The 20,163-nt window shown below is 36.7% G+C and overlaps 1 protein-coding gene across 1 annotated transcript in view; it reads left to right on the top strand.

Moving 5' to 3' along the window:
• The window catches only part of LOC143234511 (kinesin heavy chain-like), a 367,254-nt gene extending 354,424 nt beyond the window's left edge, over window positions 1-12,830 (top strand). Inside the window, exons 23-27 of the mRNA XM_076471920.1 lie at window positions 433-512; window positions 2,411-2,495; window positions 3,039-3,085; window positions 3,298-3,366; window positions 11,496-12,830. Of these exons, the coding sequence (XP_076328035.1) occupies window positions 433-512; window positions 2,411-2,495; window positions 3,039-3,085; window positions 3,298-3,366; window positions 11,496-11,518 (304 nt within the window). The 3' untranslated portion in view covers window positions 11,519-12,830. The remainder of the gene's footprint in view (window positions 1-432; window positions 513-2,410; window positions 2,496-3,038; window positions 3,086-3,297; window positions 3,367-11,495) is intronic.
• The last annotated feature ends 7,333 nt before the right edge of the window (window positions 12,831-20,163 follow it).

Raw genomic sequence — 20,163 nt, 5'->3', positions numbered from 1 at the left:
TCCTTCCAAAAATTGCCCTACATCGTGTAACAGTTTTTAATATTACAATGTAAACAAACCTTTACAAATCTGAAGTACTATGCTTTTTAAATGAATATAGTGCTGAAACTTCATACTTGCTAGGCCTACTATTGGCTGTAATCTGTGTCAGTGGAATGGCTGATGCTTGCATGTTAACTCTGTAGTAAGCTGTCTTTGTAACCACCACTGGAGATGAACCTTGAATTGTAGTGTCATAAGCTGTCAATACATTGTACACTTTCTTCAGCCATGACTATTTAAGCCATATTACGTCTCTTCCAGATTTAAAACAAATAAACAAAAACAACAATCAAACAGGATACACACACATTTACTGTATACTATGGTTATTAAGAAAATTTCTCTTGTACAGCTGAAAGTGTGTTAAATGTATTCTGGTTTATCCTCTAGATATCAGACTGAGGTGGACAGAATCAAAGAAGCAGTCAGACAGAAGAGCTTAGCAAGGAGAGGTCATGCAGCTCAAATTGGTAAGTGTAGTTTATTTTAACTGGACTCACAGAAGAGTTTAACAAGGAGAGGTCATGCAGCTCAAATTGGTAAGTGTAGTTTATTTTGACTGGACTCACAGAAGAGTTTAACAAGGAGAGGTCATGCAGCTCAAATTGGTAAGTGTAGTTTATTTTGACTGGACTCACAGAAGAGTTTAACAAAGAGAGGTCATGCAGCTCAAATTGGTAAGTGTAGTTTATTTTAACTGGACTCACAGAAGAGTTTAACAAGGAGAGGTCATGCAGCTCAAATTGGTAAGTGTAGTTTATTTTGACTGGACTCACAGAAGAGTTTAACAAGGAGAGGTCATGCAGCTCAAATTGGTAAGTGTAGTTTATTTTAACTGGACTCACAGAAGAGTTTAACAAAGAGAGGTCATGCAGCTCAAATTGGTAAGTGTAGTTTATTTTAAATGGAGTCAGAAGAATTTAATAATGAGAGGTCATGCAGCTCAAATTGGTAAGTGTAGTTTATTTTAACTGGACTCACAGAAGAGTTTAACAAAGAGAGGTCATGCAGCTCAAATTGGTAAGTGTAGTTTATTTTAACTGGACTCACAGAAGAGTTTAACAAGGAGAGGTCATGCCGCTCAAATTGGTAAGTGTAGTTTATTTTAAATGGAGTCAGAAGAATTTAATAAAGAGAGGTCATGCAGCTCAAATTAGTAAGAGTAAAGTTTATTTTAACTGGACTCGCAGAAGAGTTTAACAAAGAGAGGTCATGCAGCTCAAATTAGTAAGAGTAAAGTTTATTTTAACTGGACTCGCAGAAGAGTTTAACAAGGAAAGGCCATGTAGGAAAAATAAAATTGTGATATATATTAATTAACAAAATATTTAAGGAAGATATAAATTTAGACAAACAAAATGAAAAGTAAAATAACACATTGTTCAGCTGCAGTCTTTCTTTTAAAGCTTGTGGTTTTTCATCACAGCCACCTTAACTGTCCATAATTATTATTATTTTTTTTTTTTACCTTCTACTCATTGTTTTGTCATCTGTTGGTACACAGAGATAAATACGTCACCAGCTAGAATAATTTAAATGTTGCTAATGGTATTACAAGAAAAACAATTGAATGAATAACATGGTGACTGTGGAATGTGGCAACTGCCTATTAAAGGAACACTACTAGAACTGTGATGATGACTGTACTTGAAAGATTAATGTGGAAGACTTTTTAAATGCTGTTCTCAACACTTGAGTTACATAAACAGAGTGTATAGTCACCAATTTATTTCTCCAAGTTTCTTTAATAGGTGGTTGCCACCCATTTTGCTGCCAACCTGGTATGAATACATTTTCTAAACTGTTTGTTGAAGAATATATTTTTTGCGTGTGTGTGTACAGACGAACAATAAAATTACAGCAGTATAAGTCTGACACCAGTATTTTGTTAGACACATTACATAATACTATTTATGTTTGCAGTATTGAACAGATAGGTTTGTTGATTCTTTGAGTAGCACAGTACCTTGGAATAGCAAACTCCAGTGAGGTGATTTCATAAAAGTACCAGGTGTCCTGAGCATTTCTTTAGGCCATCAGGACATATATATATATGTATATGTGTGTGTGTGTGTGTGTGCGTGCGTGCGTGCGTGCGTGCGTGTATTATAAACATAAAATATTCAAGCCATAAACCAAAACACATTAATGTGGGAAAAAAAATTTCATGTTAATGTGTGTTGGTTTATAGCATTAATATTTTATAGTTATAATTAATCATAAGTTGAGATTTGTTGTTTTTAATGCAGTCCTTCCTCATGATTTTATTTATTCATTTAACTTCACATAAATACAAATTATTTAATTTCACTAACATGTATATGTATTCTAAAAACGGTTATAATTAACAATTATTTTCTCTCATCAGCTAAGCCAATTCGTGCCGGACATAATCCTGCAATGAGTGGTGGTATGGGTGTACGTGGAGGTGGTGGTATGGCCATGGACAAAATGTAAGAAAAACTTCAGTGGTATTATCTTTGTTACTTAAAACTGTTTACAGTGAACACCAGTCTTCACATAGATTTTACAGGTCTTTAACCTTTATGAAGTTTTAATACAAAGTGTAAAACACAAAAGTCATCTTTGGTTTTTGTATAAAACCATAAATAAATAGACTGTATGAACCAGAAAAAAGGATTTTTGTTAATAACGTAAGAAATGTGTTAATTGGTTCTCTTAAAGTAGTGCAGCAAATAGAAAAGTTTCTTTAATTCATAAGAGATGGAGTGAGATGTGTGATATTACATATTTTCAAAATTATCATAACCTGGGATTTTAAACCATCTGTTCTGTTCTGTTGAATAGTTTGACAAAACGTTTTCAGGTGATTAAAAATGTTAAATGTTTCTACCAGTACTAATCTAATATTCTATGTCACCAGTCTCTATACATATGCTATAAAATATCTGTTAGATGCATGGAATATATAAGTCTCGATTAGAAAGGTTTGATTCACTTAATGTTCTTATGAACTGTTGTGTGTTCATTTTCAGGGCTATGAACAACAGGAATACTGGAGAAGCAAGAGTCGTTGTTGGTGGTAAGATCTGTAATGCTTTTGTCTGTGAAACAGTATTGTCTGTTATTATGTAATCTTGTATGACCATATCTCTCTACAGTTTCTAAACAGTTTAACTTAAAGTTCTGTACTCTTATTATTTCTCATACATTCTCTTCCACTTCATTTGAATAAAATGAACAGAAATATCTATTGAACAGGAATTACTGATAACTTGATATATGTTATTTTAGGGAAGACCATCACAGAAGCTGAGCTAGCAGCCCTGAAAGCAAAGAAAAAGTCATCAAATGTTTCGAAGTGTAAGTTCACTTTCTGTGTTCACATATTAACAATATTTGTTAAGGTTTCGGTAGGTTATTTGTCAATAACCACCAATACTTTGTACAAAATAACAGTATTTAATTAATGTTTTTTTAAAGGTCATCAAGTAAGTTTGTTTATAAAAAGTTAACTAAAAATGAACGTAAATAATGTATGTGCTGGACTACACTTGAATCATTTTACCGTAGTTATTAACTCAAGAGAAGAGTGTGACATAATTAAAGTAAATATGTATTATTTACATATCATCAAACAAATTTGTGTTGGGGTTAAAATGACAATCCCCTCGGTGCGGATTCCTGTACGTGGTGAGGGAACCTCCCAGGGAAGGTTCTGTTCTTTCAGTTTGCCTTCTCTGGGATCTAAACATCCACCCACATGTTTGCTGTGCGTGGTGACCCGTGAAGGGGAGGAGAGGATCCTGTAGACGGGTGGCCTTTAGGTGGGCCCCCTTGGGTCAATCGGCTAGTCCACTTGGGCTAGAGTCAACCAAGTACCAGTGTTGGAAGTTTTCAATGGGTGTTGTGGACATTGTGTCTGATGCTGGTGTTTGGGTATAGTGCTCACAAAACCCTGGTGTCTCTGCAATGTCCTTGCATGACATTGTAGTGCGTCCCCTCATAGGGCTCCATGGTGGGTGGGGTGAGTGGGTACCGAAATTTTCCTTTTTTCCTATGGATCCTATGAACAAAAAATTTAAATAAAATAGTGAAAAAACAGTCAATAGGTAAGCGACCACGTCTTGAAGACTCTGAACAGCAATCTTCAACATCTGTAACACACGTACCTCATTTTCTTATATTACATTCTCTTTTAGAAAAACCTTTAGGGCAAATGTTCCCCTTTTTTTATTCAGAAGGGACAAGAGGGACTTGCTGGCTCTCCAAAGTCAGTAAAGAAGCTTCGATCTGAAGACATATTGGTTGAAACATCCACATCCCAACACAGTGAACTCCTCTTGAATTCAAAGGCAATTGGGGATCTACCTATTGAGGTTACACCTCATGTTACCTTGAATTCTTCACGAGGAGTTATTGTTGAAAGGGATTTGAAGAACGTCCCTGAGTCAGAGATTCTCACTGGTCTCTCCACTCAAGGAGTTTCTGCAGTGAGGTGCATCTCCACTCTCAAAGATGGAGTTACACTGCCAACAAATATCCTTGTTTTGACATTTACATCACCACTTGCACTTGCCACCATCAAGGCCGGTTATCTAATTTGCAGCGTATGGCCATACATTCCAAACCCTCTCCGGTGTTTCCAATGTCAGAGGTTCAGCTACTCAAAGACATCCTGTCGTGGTTCTCTGACATTTGCTCATTGTGATGGCAAGGACCACTATGCCTATGAGTGTCACATGGACCCACATTGTGTCAACTGCAATGGTTTCCACCCATCCTACTTTCGTTCTTGCCCAAAATGGTTGGAGGAAAAAGAGGTGCAGCATTTGGAAACGACTCATAACATAAGTTATCCTGAGGCTCGGAAATTGCTGTCCACAACTCCATCTCGGACATATGCTGCTGCACTTCGTTCCACAACTACAGTGGGAGTGCAGACAGATCTCTCTGTTTTCAAAACAAATGAAAAGCCTTTTGACCTCCGTGGTTAAAAAGGTTGATGAATCGACTTCCACACCCATCTCTGTTCCTCCCATACCTTCCAATAAACCTCAAGATCCACGTCCTTCAGTTTCAAATACAGGCATTTCTTCTGATACATCTTTTTCTCCCACCACAAGAGACAAAACAATTATTCGTTCACGTCCTCAGTCACTGGATTCCCCTTCCAATAACAAAAACCTGCCCAATCGACCGAGGGCAGGATCCATGGAGGTCGATAGACCTCCTCCAAATAAGGACAGTAAGGAAAAAAGATGTGGTCGTAAACAGAATGGTTCTCCAGCCACTTCGCCTACCCGTCATTAACAATGGCCACAATGGAACTGTCGAGGTTTACGTTCTAATCTGGATGATATGAAAACACTGATTGCTTCCTACCATCCTGTATGTCTTTCCTTACAAGAAACATTTCTAAAACCTGCTGATACAGTCACCATTCGGCAGTTTTCTCTGTAGAGAAATGACAGGCTGTGTGATGGCCGAATACATGGAGGGGTGGCACTATTGGTTCATCAGCATGTGCCCACCCTGTCTTTGTCAATCAACACACCCTTGGAGGCTGTAGTCATCCGTGTTTCCTTGGGTCGTACCATCACTGTTTGTTCTCTCTACTTGTCCCCTGGAGAGACATATGATAAATCAGACCTTGATGCTCTCGTTGAACAGTTGCCATCTCTATTTCTAATCCTGGGGGACTTTAATGGACATCATCCCTTCTGGGGAAGTACTGTTATTGATAGAAGGAGTCACTCTGTAGAGTGTATGCTCTCTGATCACAATCTTTCTCTTTTCAATACTGGTTCTTCCACTTATTTTCATGCACATAGTCAGTCCTTTACCACTGTTGATCTCTCGGTTTGCTCACCTTCATTATTTTCCCACTTTTCATGGAGGGTTGACAATAATCCACTAGGCAGTGATCATTTTCCTTTTCTTTTGAGAGAGACTGGCCATGGTCGATGCCACCCTACCCGTGTGCCCTGGTTGAAGCTGGATCAGGCAGACTGGTCCACTTTCACTACTCTCGCAGAACTTGAAGCTGCCATCGTGAATTAGCCATCAATAGACGACTGTGTGGCAGCGGTAACTGACTGTATTATACAAGCAGCTGCTCAGTGTATTCCTAAAACCTTGACACGTTTTCCACGATATCTTTGTCCATGGTGGAATCCTGCTTGCCACTTGGCACGGAAGGCTCAAAAACAGGCCTGGGATACTTTCCATAGATATCCCACACTTTCGAACCTCATCGCTTTCCAACGGCCCGTGCACATGCTAGGTAGGTAAGACGTCAAAGCCAGAAGGAATCTTGGATTAAGTTCACAACTAGCATATCTTCTACCACCAGTTCCAAGGTCATATGGGACAGGATTCGAAAGGTCAGTGGGCACTACAATTCTGTCCCCCTCTCCATCTTACTCTCTGATGGCCAAGAGGTAGCTGATGTCTGGAGCATTGCCGATACTCTAGGTAAAAGCTTTTGCCAGGTATCTAGCAATTCTGCTTGTTACTCCACCTTCTTGGCCATCAAGACTTGGGCAGAGCGTTCACCTCTTTTCTTTCAAACTGATTGTCTCTTTGACTATAATTGTCCTTTTACAGTGGTGGAACTGAAAATGGCCCTTCATCGGTCTGGCAGTACATCTGTTGGACCTGATGATGTACACTATGACATGCTGTGCTATCTATCTCCTGCTTTTCTTGATATTCTTCTAATTGGTTTTAACCGGATCTGGCAGGAGAATGTTGTTCCTGATGCCTGGCACCAGGCTATTATCTTACCTTTCTCTAAACCTGGGAAAGATCCCAAGATTCCTTCAAACTACTGTCCAATTGCTTTGACGAGCTGTCTCTGTAAGACCTTAGAGAGGATGGTTAATGCTCGTCTTGTTTGGTTCCTCGAATCAAACAACCTTCTCTCACCCACCCAGTGTGGGTTCCGACAACAGCACTCCACCACGGACCACCTAATTCGACTTGAAACATCAATCAGAGAAGCCTTTCTCAAACACCAACATCTTGTTTCAATATTGTTTGACATTGAGAAGGCTTATGACACAACATGGAGGTATGGCATTTTGCGAGACCTCCATATATATGGGCTACGTGGCCACTTACCCATGTTTATTAAAAATTTCGTGTTGGTTCGACACTTTCCCGTTCTTTTGTACAGGAACTTGGGGTCCCTCAGGGCTGTGTTTTGAGTGTCACACTTTTCAGTATAAAGATAAATGCCATCACTGAACAACTTCCTCTCACTGTTGTAAACGGGCTCTATGTCGACGACTGACATGAGACGTGAGATATATTGAGCGGCAACTACAAACTGCCCTCAATCATATATTGAAGTGGACTGCAGCGAATGGCTTTAATTTTTCTCTCTCTAAAACCCTTTGCATGCACTTTTGCTGCCAACGGGGGGTATTCACCCTGATCCTGAACTCCGTATTGGTGAAGTTTCGCTGCCAGTGGTCCCTGAAACCAAGTTCTTGGGGCTTATCTTTGACGGTAAGCTGGCCTTCATACCAATCGCACTTAAAGCAGCTATGGGTCAAATGCACAAGAGCACTGAACATCCTCCGTGTCCTCTCTTCTGCCAGTTGGGGAGTGGATTGATGTTCTATGTTAAAGATATATCGTGCTCTTTTTCGTTCAAAACTCGACTATGGATCAATGGTCTATGGCTCTGCCAGACCCTCGGCCTTAAAGATGCTGGACCCCATTCATCATTAAGAACTTTGACTCTGCACTGCGGCTTTCCGCACCTCCCCAGTTCAGAGCTTATACATGGAATCTCACGAACCTTCTTTGCACCTCTGCCGTTTGCAACTGTCTTTACTGTATGCTTCTAAACTTCATTCCTTACCAAAATATCCCACCTGGGTATGTGTTTTCCTTCCTCGGTGGGCCATACTTTTTCAGAACAGACGATCTGCCATTGCTCCTTTTGGCCTTCGCATCCGGGCAAAATTGGATGAATTGGGTCTGTCCTTGGATAACATTGCAGAATCCACTGGTCAGCCCGTCCCCCAATGGCTTATTACAGCCCCCAAATGTGACCTTTTTTTAAGTTATATGAAAAAAGGAAAATACTTCCGATTGGAAGTACTGTCTTTTATTTACTGAACATCTTTTGAACAATCATTCCATTCTAATTTATACAGATGGTTCCAAATCAGGTAATTCTGTGGGCTCTGCCATGGTTTGTTGTGGCTCAGTGGTTGCATGCAGAATCCCCTCTACAGCTTCTATATTCACTGCTGAACTGTATGCCCTGGATCATATTGAAGCTAAGCAGTACTCCGACTGCACTATTTATACTGACTCCCTTAGTTCTCTGCTGGCCTTGGACTCACTTCACGTTGGTTCACTCCCTGTTCTCACTGATATTCAAAACCGACTGGCCCATTTCTCATTAACATCTATTTCTATCCAGTTTTTCTGGATACCAGGCTATGTTGGTATTCACGGGAACGAGCTTGCAGACACAGCAGCTAAATCTATCTTCTCTCACTATCACCACTGTGCCTATTCCATACATGGACTATGGTCCTATATTCAAGGCTTGGCTCCGTGCCAGCTGACAGTCCACTTGAAGTGAGCAACATGACAACAAGCTTTTCCAAATAAAACCCTATTTTGGGCTTTGGCCATCTAGCTTCCGTAAGGTTCGGAAGGAGGAAGTTGTTCTCACTAGGCTATGCATTGGTCACAGTTTTTTAACTCATCGTTTTCTTTTATCTGGAACTGATGCACCAGTGTGTAGTTTGTGTAACACTCAGATCACTATCAGCCACGTTTTACTTTCTTGCCATCGTTACAACTCTCAACAATGGCACTATTTTAAACATGTTCTGTCCCAGGGTTTGTCTGTAACATTGGACAGTGTTATTGGTGATGGTGACACTGTCCACCTTGATAAAGTTTTTAGTTTTTTTATGGCCGTTAATCTTTTTAATCTCATTTAAGTGTTTGATATTTATTCATTACACCTTTTTAATTGTGGTTCCCTTTTCAGAGTCTCAATCTCTCTAGTTCAATTTGACATTGAACAATGGCCAGAACATTAAATATCTCGACACCAGGACTGGAAAGGCCAACTTCAGGTGACTAACGCTTCTGTTTGAACTACCCGTTAGTCGTCCTGGCGAGTTGTTATTACAATTTTGCTGCATGTCTTTTGACACTTTTATTACTTTACCTTTTGATACTGGCCATAATGACACATAACCCGGAACCAGGACTGGAAAGACCAACTTCAGGTGACTGATGGTGGTTCTTGTACTTACCTGTTAGTCTTCCTGGCGGGTTATGATCATTACCATTAGGCTAGAGTAAGTCCTTTACAACTTCTCTTACTCTGGTTTCTCTCTTAACATTGTAGACTAGGTGTCAACATTGGGTTTATACTTTTTCTGTTTTTCAATGATGTCTTGTTTTACCTTCATTTCCTTTTATGTATTTTACTACATTTAATTTATTTTTACCTTTTTTACTGGACGTTTGGCACAGATAGCCGAGCTGCTTTGTGCCATAAAACACTAAATCAATCAATCAATCAAAATGACAATAGTTAATGAACTCAGATTTATGACTTATGGTGTGGTAATGGAGGTACAGTATGTGTGTAGAACAGTTAACTCTGTATGAATTTCGTATAACAGCACATGTGTATAGTAGTTGTTAACCGTATGAATTTCATGGAACAGTACGTGTGTATAGTAGTAGTTAATAGTATGAATTTCCGGGAACAGTACGTGTGTGTAGTAGCTGCTAACTGTACGTATTACAATTTCAAATTATTTGAAATTTTAATTTAGAAGTTAATTGAATGACGATTTTTATCAAATTTATATTTACGAACAAGATTGATAGAATTTTCCTTTTTAACACATCTGTTTTACAACACAAACTGTCCCAAGGCTTCTCTCTGGTGTGGAATTGAATTGTTATCGACAGCTCACAATGAGTGAATTAATTTCAAGTTGAGTTCACTTAACACGTAACTCTGTTCTTGGCTGGTCTCACACCATTTACAAACTGCCATTTCACTGACATAAATGTTTAATGTCCTGATGGAAATACTGACATCTAAAGTTAAACAGATTATAATTTTCAAAATTTATAAATGTTCCTGATCAAGTATCTGTAATTTCTGGATTAATAAGTGTTCATCACAATTACAGCTTTCAAGATTTATAATATGCTAAGTTTAGCAAACCAACAATATGCTGTTTTTCCATATTACATTGGTTACCTTTTATAAGCTTGAAAGGAGATTTTCTACGAATGTTTGTTTAGACAACAATACTGGTATTTACATGTGTATCTAGATTGATCCTTATGTTCAGGAATCATCTACAAATTTACTGAAGAAGCAAGAATTTCGTAATACGCACTTAACATTGAGTTACATGCATTTCTAAATATGTATTTAACCCTTTCACCACAGGTCACACATCAAAGGTCATATGTCATCACATTTGTTGACTTGAATTCAAAATGTTATTGAACTACTATTTTACAAATTAATGTCAATAAGTTTGGAATTAAACTGTTGATTATAATTCAAACTTTAATGTTATACATGAATTAATTTCTTAATTTATAAGTAAATATTAAAATAACAAATATATATTTTAGTGAGTTAGATGATATGTTGAATGTAGCACTGTTTAAAATTAGATGTTTGTGATGTGAAAATACTAAGTCTGTAGTTTTGTACAAATTACGAACTCAAATTATTAATATTAACAAGCTAGAATATAAAACAAGAATCTCTTATTATTTTACTGAGATGACTTGTGTACTGCATCAAACCACAGTTTCCATGTTCACCTCTTTTCATTTGTGGAAACGATACCTTACATACACTCTTACTTCAATATGCAACACGTAAACAACCAATCAACAACTAAGAATATTCCCCTAGTGGTTTTCTCAGCTACTTTAATCTGTGAAAAAGACTACAATGTTCGTTCTAACCAAGATTTCAAGAAGATAGTCTGTGTCTTTAGTCTGCTCTTTAAAAAAAGTGTAGTCAGAAAAAGAGAGATTGTTTTTGATAAATTACGGTGAACATTTTTATGAAAGAATAAAATGAAGGAATTCTGAGAAAACCGTATTCAGGTATTCAGGACAAACTAACAGTTTTCTTTTATGTAATCAAATTTGTTTGGTAAAGACAAGTAAAAAAGAATATTATTTAACAATTACTAAAACCGATAAATAAATATTAGGGAAACTAAAGCAATTTGATTATGACATTTCACGACAGGTGGAACACACTGAAATCAACTATTAAAATATTTTTGTACCAAAGATAACAGGGTAAACGCATGGATAAATGAAAGGTTTTGTTATGGTATTATATGTTTGTTATAATTATCAAAGCTAAATGTTTTGAATGCTTATAATTTATTTATGATTGAGTATTTATTAAAACTATCATTGGGTTAACGAAACCATCATTTTGTTTTTTTCAGCTGCAGAGGAAGGTGGCTATTAATGACCCTACACACATCTGTAGTCTTGTTTAGTTCATCTTCGTTTTTGGTTTTTTTTTTAAATTTGTTCTGCCAGACACTAATCTGGAGCAGGTCTTTCTAATCTCTGCAAAGAACACTAAACGTGGATCTAACTTCTATATGTGTGTGTGCGAGAACCACACCCTTTTTTAAATGTTAATATAATGGTTAAATGGTACAACTTCTTACATAGTAGACAGTAGTTTCTTGTCTGGTGTCATTGTGTAAATACTAGTGCATGTGGGGGCTCAGATTGAAATCTAACGAGCATTCTTCGTAAGAACAGGATTCTTTAAGATAACTAATTACGTTCCTACTGTTTTAAGACTAATGCGGCAGCTTTGTTCTTTTTTTCGGTTAAATATTCTGTCATTGGTAGCTAACTGTATCGGAAAGAGGATACTAATGTTCTGTTTCTTTGTTGGTGAAAATAAAGGACATTCTATTGCAGTGCTATCAGAAGTGATAGTCTGTGGTAGAAGTGCTGGGGTCCTGTACTTTTGTGATATGGAATTGCTTTTGTCAGTAGATGTTAACTGTCATCTCTTACTTGTGTATATATTATGTAACACTCTTTCATATTTATTAAGATAATACAGTACTCTTGGTTAGAATAACACTCTTTCATATTTATCAAGATAATACAGTACTCTTGGTTAGAATAGTTAATTTCAGTTCGAAGAGCAAGCTAGGGAATATTCAGGCTATATTTATTGTGTTTAAAGTAACAGCTGTTCGTCTTGAATCTACTGTTAAAGTTTTCTTATTGGTAGAAATGCTTTAACATACTGCACTGTTTGTTATTGTTTGATTTGTGCTGTTTTCATTATTGCTAAATATTTAATACTATGTGGTTTAAAAGATCTTTCAAAACAATGTCAAACATATTTATAAGGTTTTATACACCATATGGTTATTGACATATGATTAAACTTTGTCAAAGTACAGAGGTCAAAAAAAGTGTTGAGTTACATGTGACTGGGCATGTCTTAACTCAAAGTAGTTGATAGAAGTGGTAGGTGAGGTAATGGAAAAAGAATTGTTAGTTACAATGAGATTAAAACTCAATGTAGAATCCAATATTCTTAGTACATTAATTATAAGATTGAAACATGTATAACAGATTTTGGTCAAATGTTTCCATGAACGGATTTCTTATTAAGAATATTCAGTAATCTGCAATATTGACAAGTGTAGAAGAGATCAGCTCTGTTAGAGTGATCAAATCAAAGATGTTTTGTGATTTCTTCCCACTGTACTGTTCTTTGGGTTAATAAATGAAATTCAAATCAACTTTGTGTTTTAATACATTTATTTAACCCTAAAATTAAAAAAACTAGTGGCTGTTTTAGTTGTCATATTATCTAATAAGTCTTAAAATTGCTTTTCATTGATAAGTAGATATTAGAACTTTCAGGTAATACAACTTATGTGATAAGTGATTCACATCTTACTGAAAAATCTAAACGTGTTATTTGTGTCAATATTTTGATGAGCGTCCAATGCTTCCTTAAAAGTAGTTTAACATATTAAGATCCTGTTTCAAGTTGTAAACTAATAAATATATATTGGGAGAAGGTCTCAAACTCGTATTTATCCTAGTTTTAAGTTTCACATTTAACGTTGGAAAGTATGATGTTTACTTGAAGTGCAAACGTGAATCGAGTTATAATGAAATTCCTGTTGAAGGTAAAATGATAGGCGTTCTTCTAATATTTTGGAACCCAATCAAAAGAGGACAAGGAGATGTAACAACAGTAGGAATAAGATACCTTGTTTTTCACTGTAACCAAGTAGTTGATGTACTTATGTATCATTAGTCAACAACAACTAGTGTAAATCATACGAAATAGCTGATGTACTCTTTTGTTTCCACTCAGTGTAAACAGTGTTCTAAGTGTCATTGATGTGCTGCTAATCTTCCTTAGAGTGAAAGTTACAGCTAATTTTGAGACACTGGCTTTATGGATTCCAACTAATTTGTTGTCCCTGTAAAAGAGTCATTGTGTTGTAGTTAGATGCTGTCGTCTGTAAGAGACGTCGTGTTGTAGTTAGATGCTGTCGTCTGTAAGAGAGTCGTCGTGTTGTAGTTAGATGCTGTCGTCTGTAAGAGAGTCGTCGTGTTGTAGTTAGATTCTGTCGTCTGTAAGAGAGTCGTCGTGTTGTAGTTAGATGCTGTCGTCTGTAAGAGAGTCGTCGTGTTGTAGTTAGATGTTGTCGTCTGTAAGAGAGTTAGATGCCGTAATGTAAGAGACGTGTTTGTAGTTAGATGCTGTCGTCATGCTGTTGTCTGCCAAATATTGACGCTTCCTACTTTTTAGTTAGATGTTGTCAAACTTAATCTCCAAAATTTTAAAATGAACTTGATACAAAACTTAAATTACCGTGATAATAATATAATAATATATTGATGAGCAGAGAGAGGGGATAACTATATCCCTAAACACCCCAGTTGACGAAGGCTTTATTTTTCTTTAAAACAGAATCCCTGCCATGATATAAATATATAAAACTATCATCATGGTCAAAATGACATTTTGTGAGTTTTGTCCTGCCCAAAGTTGCTGCCAAAAGCATGACAGTTTCTGTACTCGTGATTTTAGGTTAAAAATACATCAAAAACTACTATCAAAAGTTGATAACCAAAGTAAATGCTTAATTTTGAAGAGACAACCTATATGAATCCAAATAAACATGTTACTGGAATGTTTTGTCTCTTATTGTCCAGCACAACTGAAGAGTTCTGGTATTAAACGAAAGGCCTCTTATGTAATGACTTGTGAGAAACAAAAGGTAAATTTTAAATGCTATTTTGAATCTGAAATACAGAAATCAAAATTTGTGTGGAAAAAATAAGGTTTACAATTTATAATTTCCAACTTTCAAATCAAACATAGGTGTGGAATGGTTTATATTTACACTTTAAAATCCATGTTAGTTTTAAAAATGTGAAAAAAATAACGTGTTCGTGTTCACATTCACCTCTATCAAATCTGTATACTTAACAGCTCTAAATCTTGTATGTATGTGGTTTTACAACTCAGGATTTAACCTGTAGGTATTTTTAATAATTCTAATTCTGATCTCTAGGTGTTTCACTTCAAAATGTAACAAATGAAACACTGTAGTGCTATTCTCATTAAGTCACTTGTTTCTTTACAATCCATGTGGTGTTGGTTTCAGTTTCAGTTAAGAACAAGTGAAAATCAAGTCTGTAATACAGGAATTGTTGAATTATGCATGTGTACATGTATACAATAACACCGACAACTTTGTTTGGATGAACAATGGGAGGACGCTGTAAGACCAAAATTAAAAACCCAATTTTATGACTCCAACTTCTCTGACTTGCAGGTTCTATGAAGTGAAAGGAAACAATATAACATGCCAACCACACCATATCTAGAGTTGACGAGAGACATTTCACACAATGTCTGAGCGTATCTGAACAACTAATGACAATTCTGGTTAAGTCATAAGTTCAGTTGGAACTGTATTCGAGTCCAGCTCTCCCTGAAATTACCATTTCAACAAAAATATAAAGGTATTAAAAATACAAACAATTTATTACTACCATTAAAGTACTAGGCCTAAAGATGTGATATTTTATGAATGTTAACATTGTTAGATGTTTGGAAAGTTCTCTTTAAGTGGTTTTAGTTTCACAGCCTCTATACTACATACAAGTTTTTAATACACAATGTCTACTTTCACTTAATCAACCGTCACACTTAGTTACATACTTAGTAGTATGTTTGCGAAATCTTAGTTTATAACTGCAAACAATTTAAAGTAAAGAACTCCAAATTGACACATTAAAAGATGTTGAGAACATAAAGAAAACATTCAGCAAACAACCCTTCAAAGCTGTTGGTAAGAACATAAAATATTCTTTATGAATTAGCAAATAAACCTTAAAAGGTATTGATGAGAACATGTGACAGCCAATTCGTTGGTAAAAAAGTAGTCCAAGAGTTGGTGGCGGGTGGTGATGACTAGTTTCCTTCCCTCTAGTCTTACACTGCTAAATTAGGGTGTTTATAACCAAACTATTCTATTGCCGTGATGTTTGTAGTGTCAGATGTTATTACTTGCACCATTGTACGCTCACTCTCAGGGGCCGGTCATACATGAAAATATCTTATTTTTACTTCAAGCCAGTGTAATTGAATAAGAGCGTTATCAATAGCACGTGTTTTCGAACAATTTGAAATGATTAATAAATCCAGTTAATTCAACTTTATTACATCTAATTTCTATGACCAGTTTTACTTATAAAGTGCTCTTATCAAAAACAACACCTTGGATCCACTGTAACAGTTTACCAAGATTTGATGTCATGACAGTTTGGGTTTGAGAACGTTAATGGACTACAACTGCCCGTTGGAAGAAAAGAAGTCGATGTTTCTCCACTGAAAACTTAGGACCTTAAAATGGATTTTCCACCATAGAAAATCTATCTTAATCTTCAAGCTTTTCTCTTATCGCAGGTGTTTCGTTTTGTGATCGTTGTGATTCGTGAAAGGTTTGTGTTGTTGATGACCCAAAAATGTTGCTTACCACACGTGATACATTTTCCACTACGTGTACTGTTGATACACTGACGATGGACATAGAACTGGAAGTTTAGTGTATTATGAATTATGACCATATTAATAAATTTACCACAAGTCGATTGTCTTTAACAAATCCTTAATTCAGGTCATATGTAATGCTGTCACCTACTTTCGGGATTGAAACGTGTTTTTTCTTATAGCAAAGCCACATCGGGCTACCTGCTGAGTCCAACGAGGAGCATTGGAACTTTGAATTGTTTTGTGTAGGAGCAGTGACGTGTAGATCGTTAGCGTGCGAGAACCTTTTATAAGCTGACGAAAAATGATTATAATTATGCTTATCCTAAGACATTAGTTTTAGGCCTATAACATTTTCTAAACACTACGTTTTCATCTAGTCGCTTAAGGATTTTAAAGGCTTATAAAAGTGTAACCAGGTCCCGTGTATGTAGACACAATTTATTTAGGATAATATTTAAAATAAAATCACCATAACTTCTGAAGGGACACTTTACCATGATGGTATGTGATTAAACACACCACTGGTGCTTTGAGAAAATTAATTTTAAACCCGCTCCTTTTGCGATACTTAATTATCTGTATATATTGCCATGTTTTATTCTTATCTATTATCAAACAGATCTATTCACGTTAAGTTCACAATGACAGTCCACGAAGCAGAAAGGCTTACTTACATTGACTTCACAGTAACTTAGAGGAGACAAAAAGAACCTCACTGGTCAAAGAACTAACCAGCTAATGAAACTAGTATAAGAAATAATCTCACCTCAAATAACAGCCCCTTGAATAAAGGCCGGTGTATAATCTAGTTCGAAATTGCCCTAGTTTTACACACTTTGTGCGAGTAATTGGTTTGATAATACCTAGGGATCTCTATATAGTCTCGAACCATCGATCAAGTTTGGTATTCTCTGCTTTTGTCTCTAACCACTAGGTGCGCGACCCTAGTCATATGAAAAGCTTTTAGCCTAAACTGCATGCTTGTTGCTGTCAACCATCCTCAAACCTGTAGTGTGAGTATGTGTGTGTGTGTATTCGCGCGCTTAAGTCGTTTTTGACATATTCTTGCACTTTGAGAGAGTTATGAAATGGAATAGGCCCTAAACCTGGACTATCATAGTAATTTAGGGTATTCAGATAACTTGAAGGACGTATCTTGACACCCAACATCCACGATGGGCACTTGTAAATACTATTGTTAGTATAGCTCGATGTAGTTCCACAATAGTAACATCTACTGTGGGCTGGATGTCACACCTAGAATTTAGGGTTCTATGTTTCAACTTACAAACTTACTATTCCCACTGCAGTTTAATACAAGGGCTACGTTAGACCTATTCTTACATATTAACATATGTATTATGAAATGTTTACTGGTCACATTACACCGTCAAGGTTTTAAAAGTGGTGCCGCGCATGACACAGTGTAGTTTCATGGTTTAATCTCACCTTCAAATACGTCCTGTAGTTTCTCTAATCCCTAGGCTTCTGTTTTACACTGCTTTTCGGTGAACAAAGATATTAAATAAGTTTTTTTACACGCTAAAATTCAACTTTCTCTCCAAGGTCTAAAACAGACACTAAATTAACTCAAGTAATGCCACAGCATTAGTGATGTTAAACCTCGCGAGAAAAATAAACATTACTGTCGTTCAAAACACGTACTTCTGGTTTCAAGATCTTTCTCCGTACATTATCCTCAAAATGGCGATTAACGCGGATTATTGTTATATCTAATGTATACAGAGGGCGAGCCAGAAATTTCACGATTGTGGGCGCTGACTTTTTTTTTTTTGGTTCAAACAGGAGCAAAAATAAAATGATTCTAAAATTGCAATAATATGTAAGGTTATTTACTGGCCTAGTCAATCGCTGAAACCGTTACTACCACTATTTCACTGTATGTTGAAGTCAGTTTTCACTGAAAAGCTTAAATAAGCGACATCTGGACGAAATGAAGTCCTCCAACAAATGCACCACACGAGTTTAAAAAAACAAAATCCAATTTCACTTATTATAAGGGGACTTATAATGCAGTTCGAAACAATCGCAAAATTAAATTGCATGACGTAATGTAACCTTTCACACCATTACGCTTGGCCACCACATTTTGATATGTCTGTCTGCTCTGAGTAGACCTTTAAAAGTTATCTCTTCTCTCGTTTCCTTCTACTCGTGTAATAAGCATTGTAATTATCCATTCTTACTGTATATGCTAATACAAACCTATTTAAAAAAAAACGCATGCATATATGTCCGTTTTTAGTGAGTAATATAAACGACACAGATTTATATTGTCACAGCGAGGTATACAAACTCCTAGATGAATATCGGTTCCTTTTAAATGTTTTCAATCAGAGAATTACTTGGTTTTATGTTGTCAGTATTGCTGCATCAAATTGTATTGGATATATCTTTGGTCAGTTTGTTTCTGCAATATATTTTCGCTGTAATGAAACACTTTTGGCACACTTTAAGAAAATATTAACCTTCAAATATTTATCGAAGCTTTTGAATACGATTTTATGTATGTTTTGTTTTTCTTAAACTAAAAGTACTTAACAGAATGTTAGATTAGTTTTATTCAGAAACGTAGTATGCAGCCTTCAGTTACTGAATGCTCAACTGCCACGAGGGAAATTAGTTGTGGAAGAAGAAAAGCGACAGCTGGTGTTGATGACAGTGATTATGACATGACGGAGCGAGTGACATCGATTGAAGCATAACCAAACTGATTCAGACACAGTATAAAGGAAAGCATTTATTAACCTTAATTATCCCTAGACTGACACACGTCCTACACAGGGACCCCGTCAGAAAGAGGTTCTTTACAGCTGTAGAACATACTTACCCCCCTCTGTCAGCACCCAGCATACATTTCTACCCTACCTCGGCGTCACCGGGGCGCTGTAACACCTGAAGTCCCTAAATGGCGGGAAGGTGCACGAGCCAGGTGGTCAGCAGACGTTAGAGAAGCCACGTGCCGTTAGCCTCTTAATAATAACGCACGTGGCCCGGCGACCTTGGATGATACTAGAATCGCATGCAAGTGATAGGTATAATTATCAGTATGAAACTTGGTGGAAAAATTGACTTTCTAAATAGTGCTGACACTTCTTGCCTTATAAGGCGTGTAACACGACAGTTAACTTGGTGAAAAGAAAGAGGATTTGAGACTGCTATTTTACCGCTAGTACGCCAATCACGTGCTGCTCAACCAACACTATTAAAATATCTGATTTCTCTAATCAATGTTAATATTTTTGCTCAGGTTCCGTTAGAAGTAAAGGCTACATGAAAATGGTTTAACGTGGAAAACCTCTAATTATTGATTCTGACAAACGACGCATTAGTTGGTAGAGAAATATGTTAACACAGACGTATGCAGATATAAATACTTTTATTTTTTTAAGGATTTTGATGGTTCTGTGTTAGGTCTACAGAGAAACAAACTTGACTTGCTGTTACAAGCAGTATGTTACCTGTTTAAATCCGAGACGGCACAAAATACAATTACATCTGCCGGCAGTTACTGAACAGAAGTGGATAATAATGAGATAAAACATTGAAGATATAAGGGAACATTAGATAAACCTTTGTTTGTACCAATTTCAATGTGATTTAAAGGTTATAATAAACAAAATCAAAATGCCACCAAGGAATCTTAAAAAAACAAACAAACTTAAATTTGTTATGCACAGGACCTTTTACCGAATTACGGGTTTACTTATAATATTTGCGCAAAGCTACACGAAGCCCATTTGTGCTAGCTGCTCCTAATTTTGAACAAACAGACTAGAAGCGCGACCTTAAGGTAACGGGGATCGAACCATGGACCATTGGATTTACGGTTTGTATCGTTCACCAATCAGCTGCACAGCCCCTCTTGGTCTGGAGTAGACGTGCAAAACATTATCTATAAGGAAATGTGGGCAAATTATTGTGCTTGTGTTTACAATTAATTAAAAACAGTTCATTTGTAACGTCTATAGGACGTTTCCGTTGAGGTCCGGCATGGCCAAGCGTGTTAAGGCGTGCGACGGGTAATC

Source organism: Tachypleus tridentatus, chromosome 12 (assembly GCF_004210375.1).
Source record: "Tachypleus tridentatus isolate NWPU-2018 chromosome 12, ASM421037v1, whole genome shotgun sequence".
Classification (NCBI taxonomy): Eukaryota; Metazoa; Arthropoda; class Merostomata; order Xiphosura; family Limulidae; genus Tachypleus; species Tachypleus tridentatus.
The sequence above is the reverse complement of the archived record's forward strand: the minus strand, read 5'-3'. Positions and strand labels throughout refer to the sequence as shown.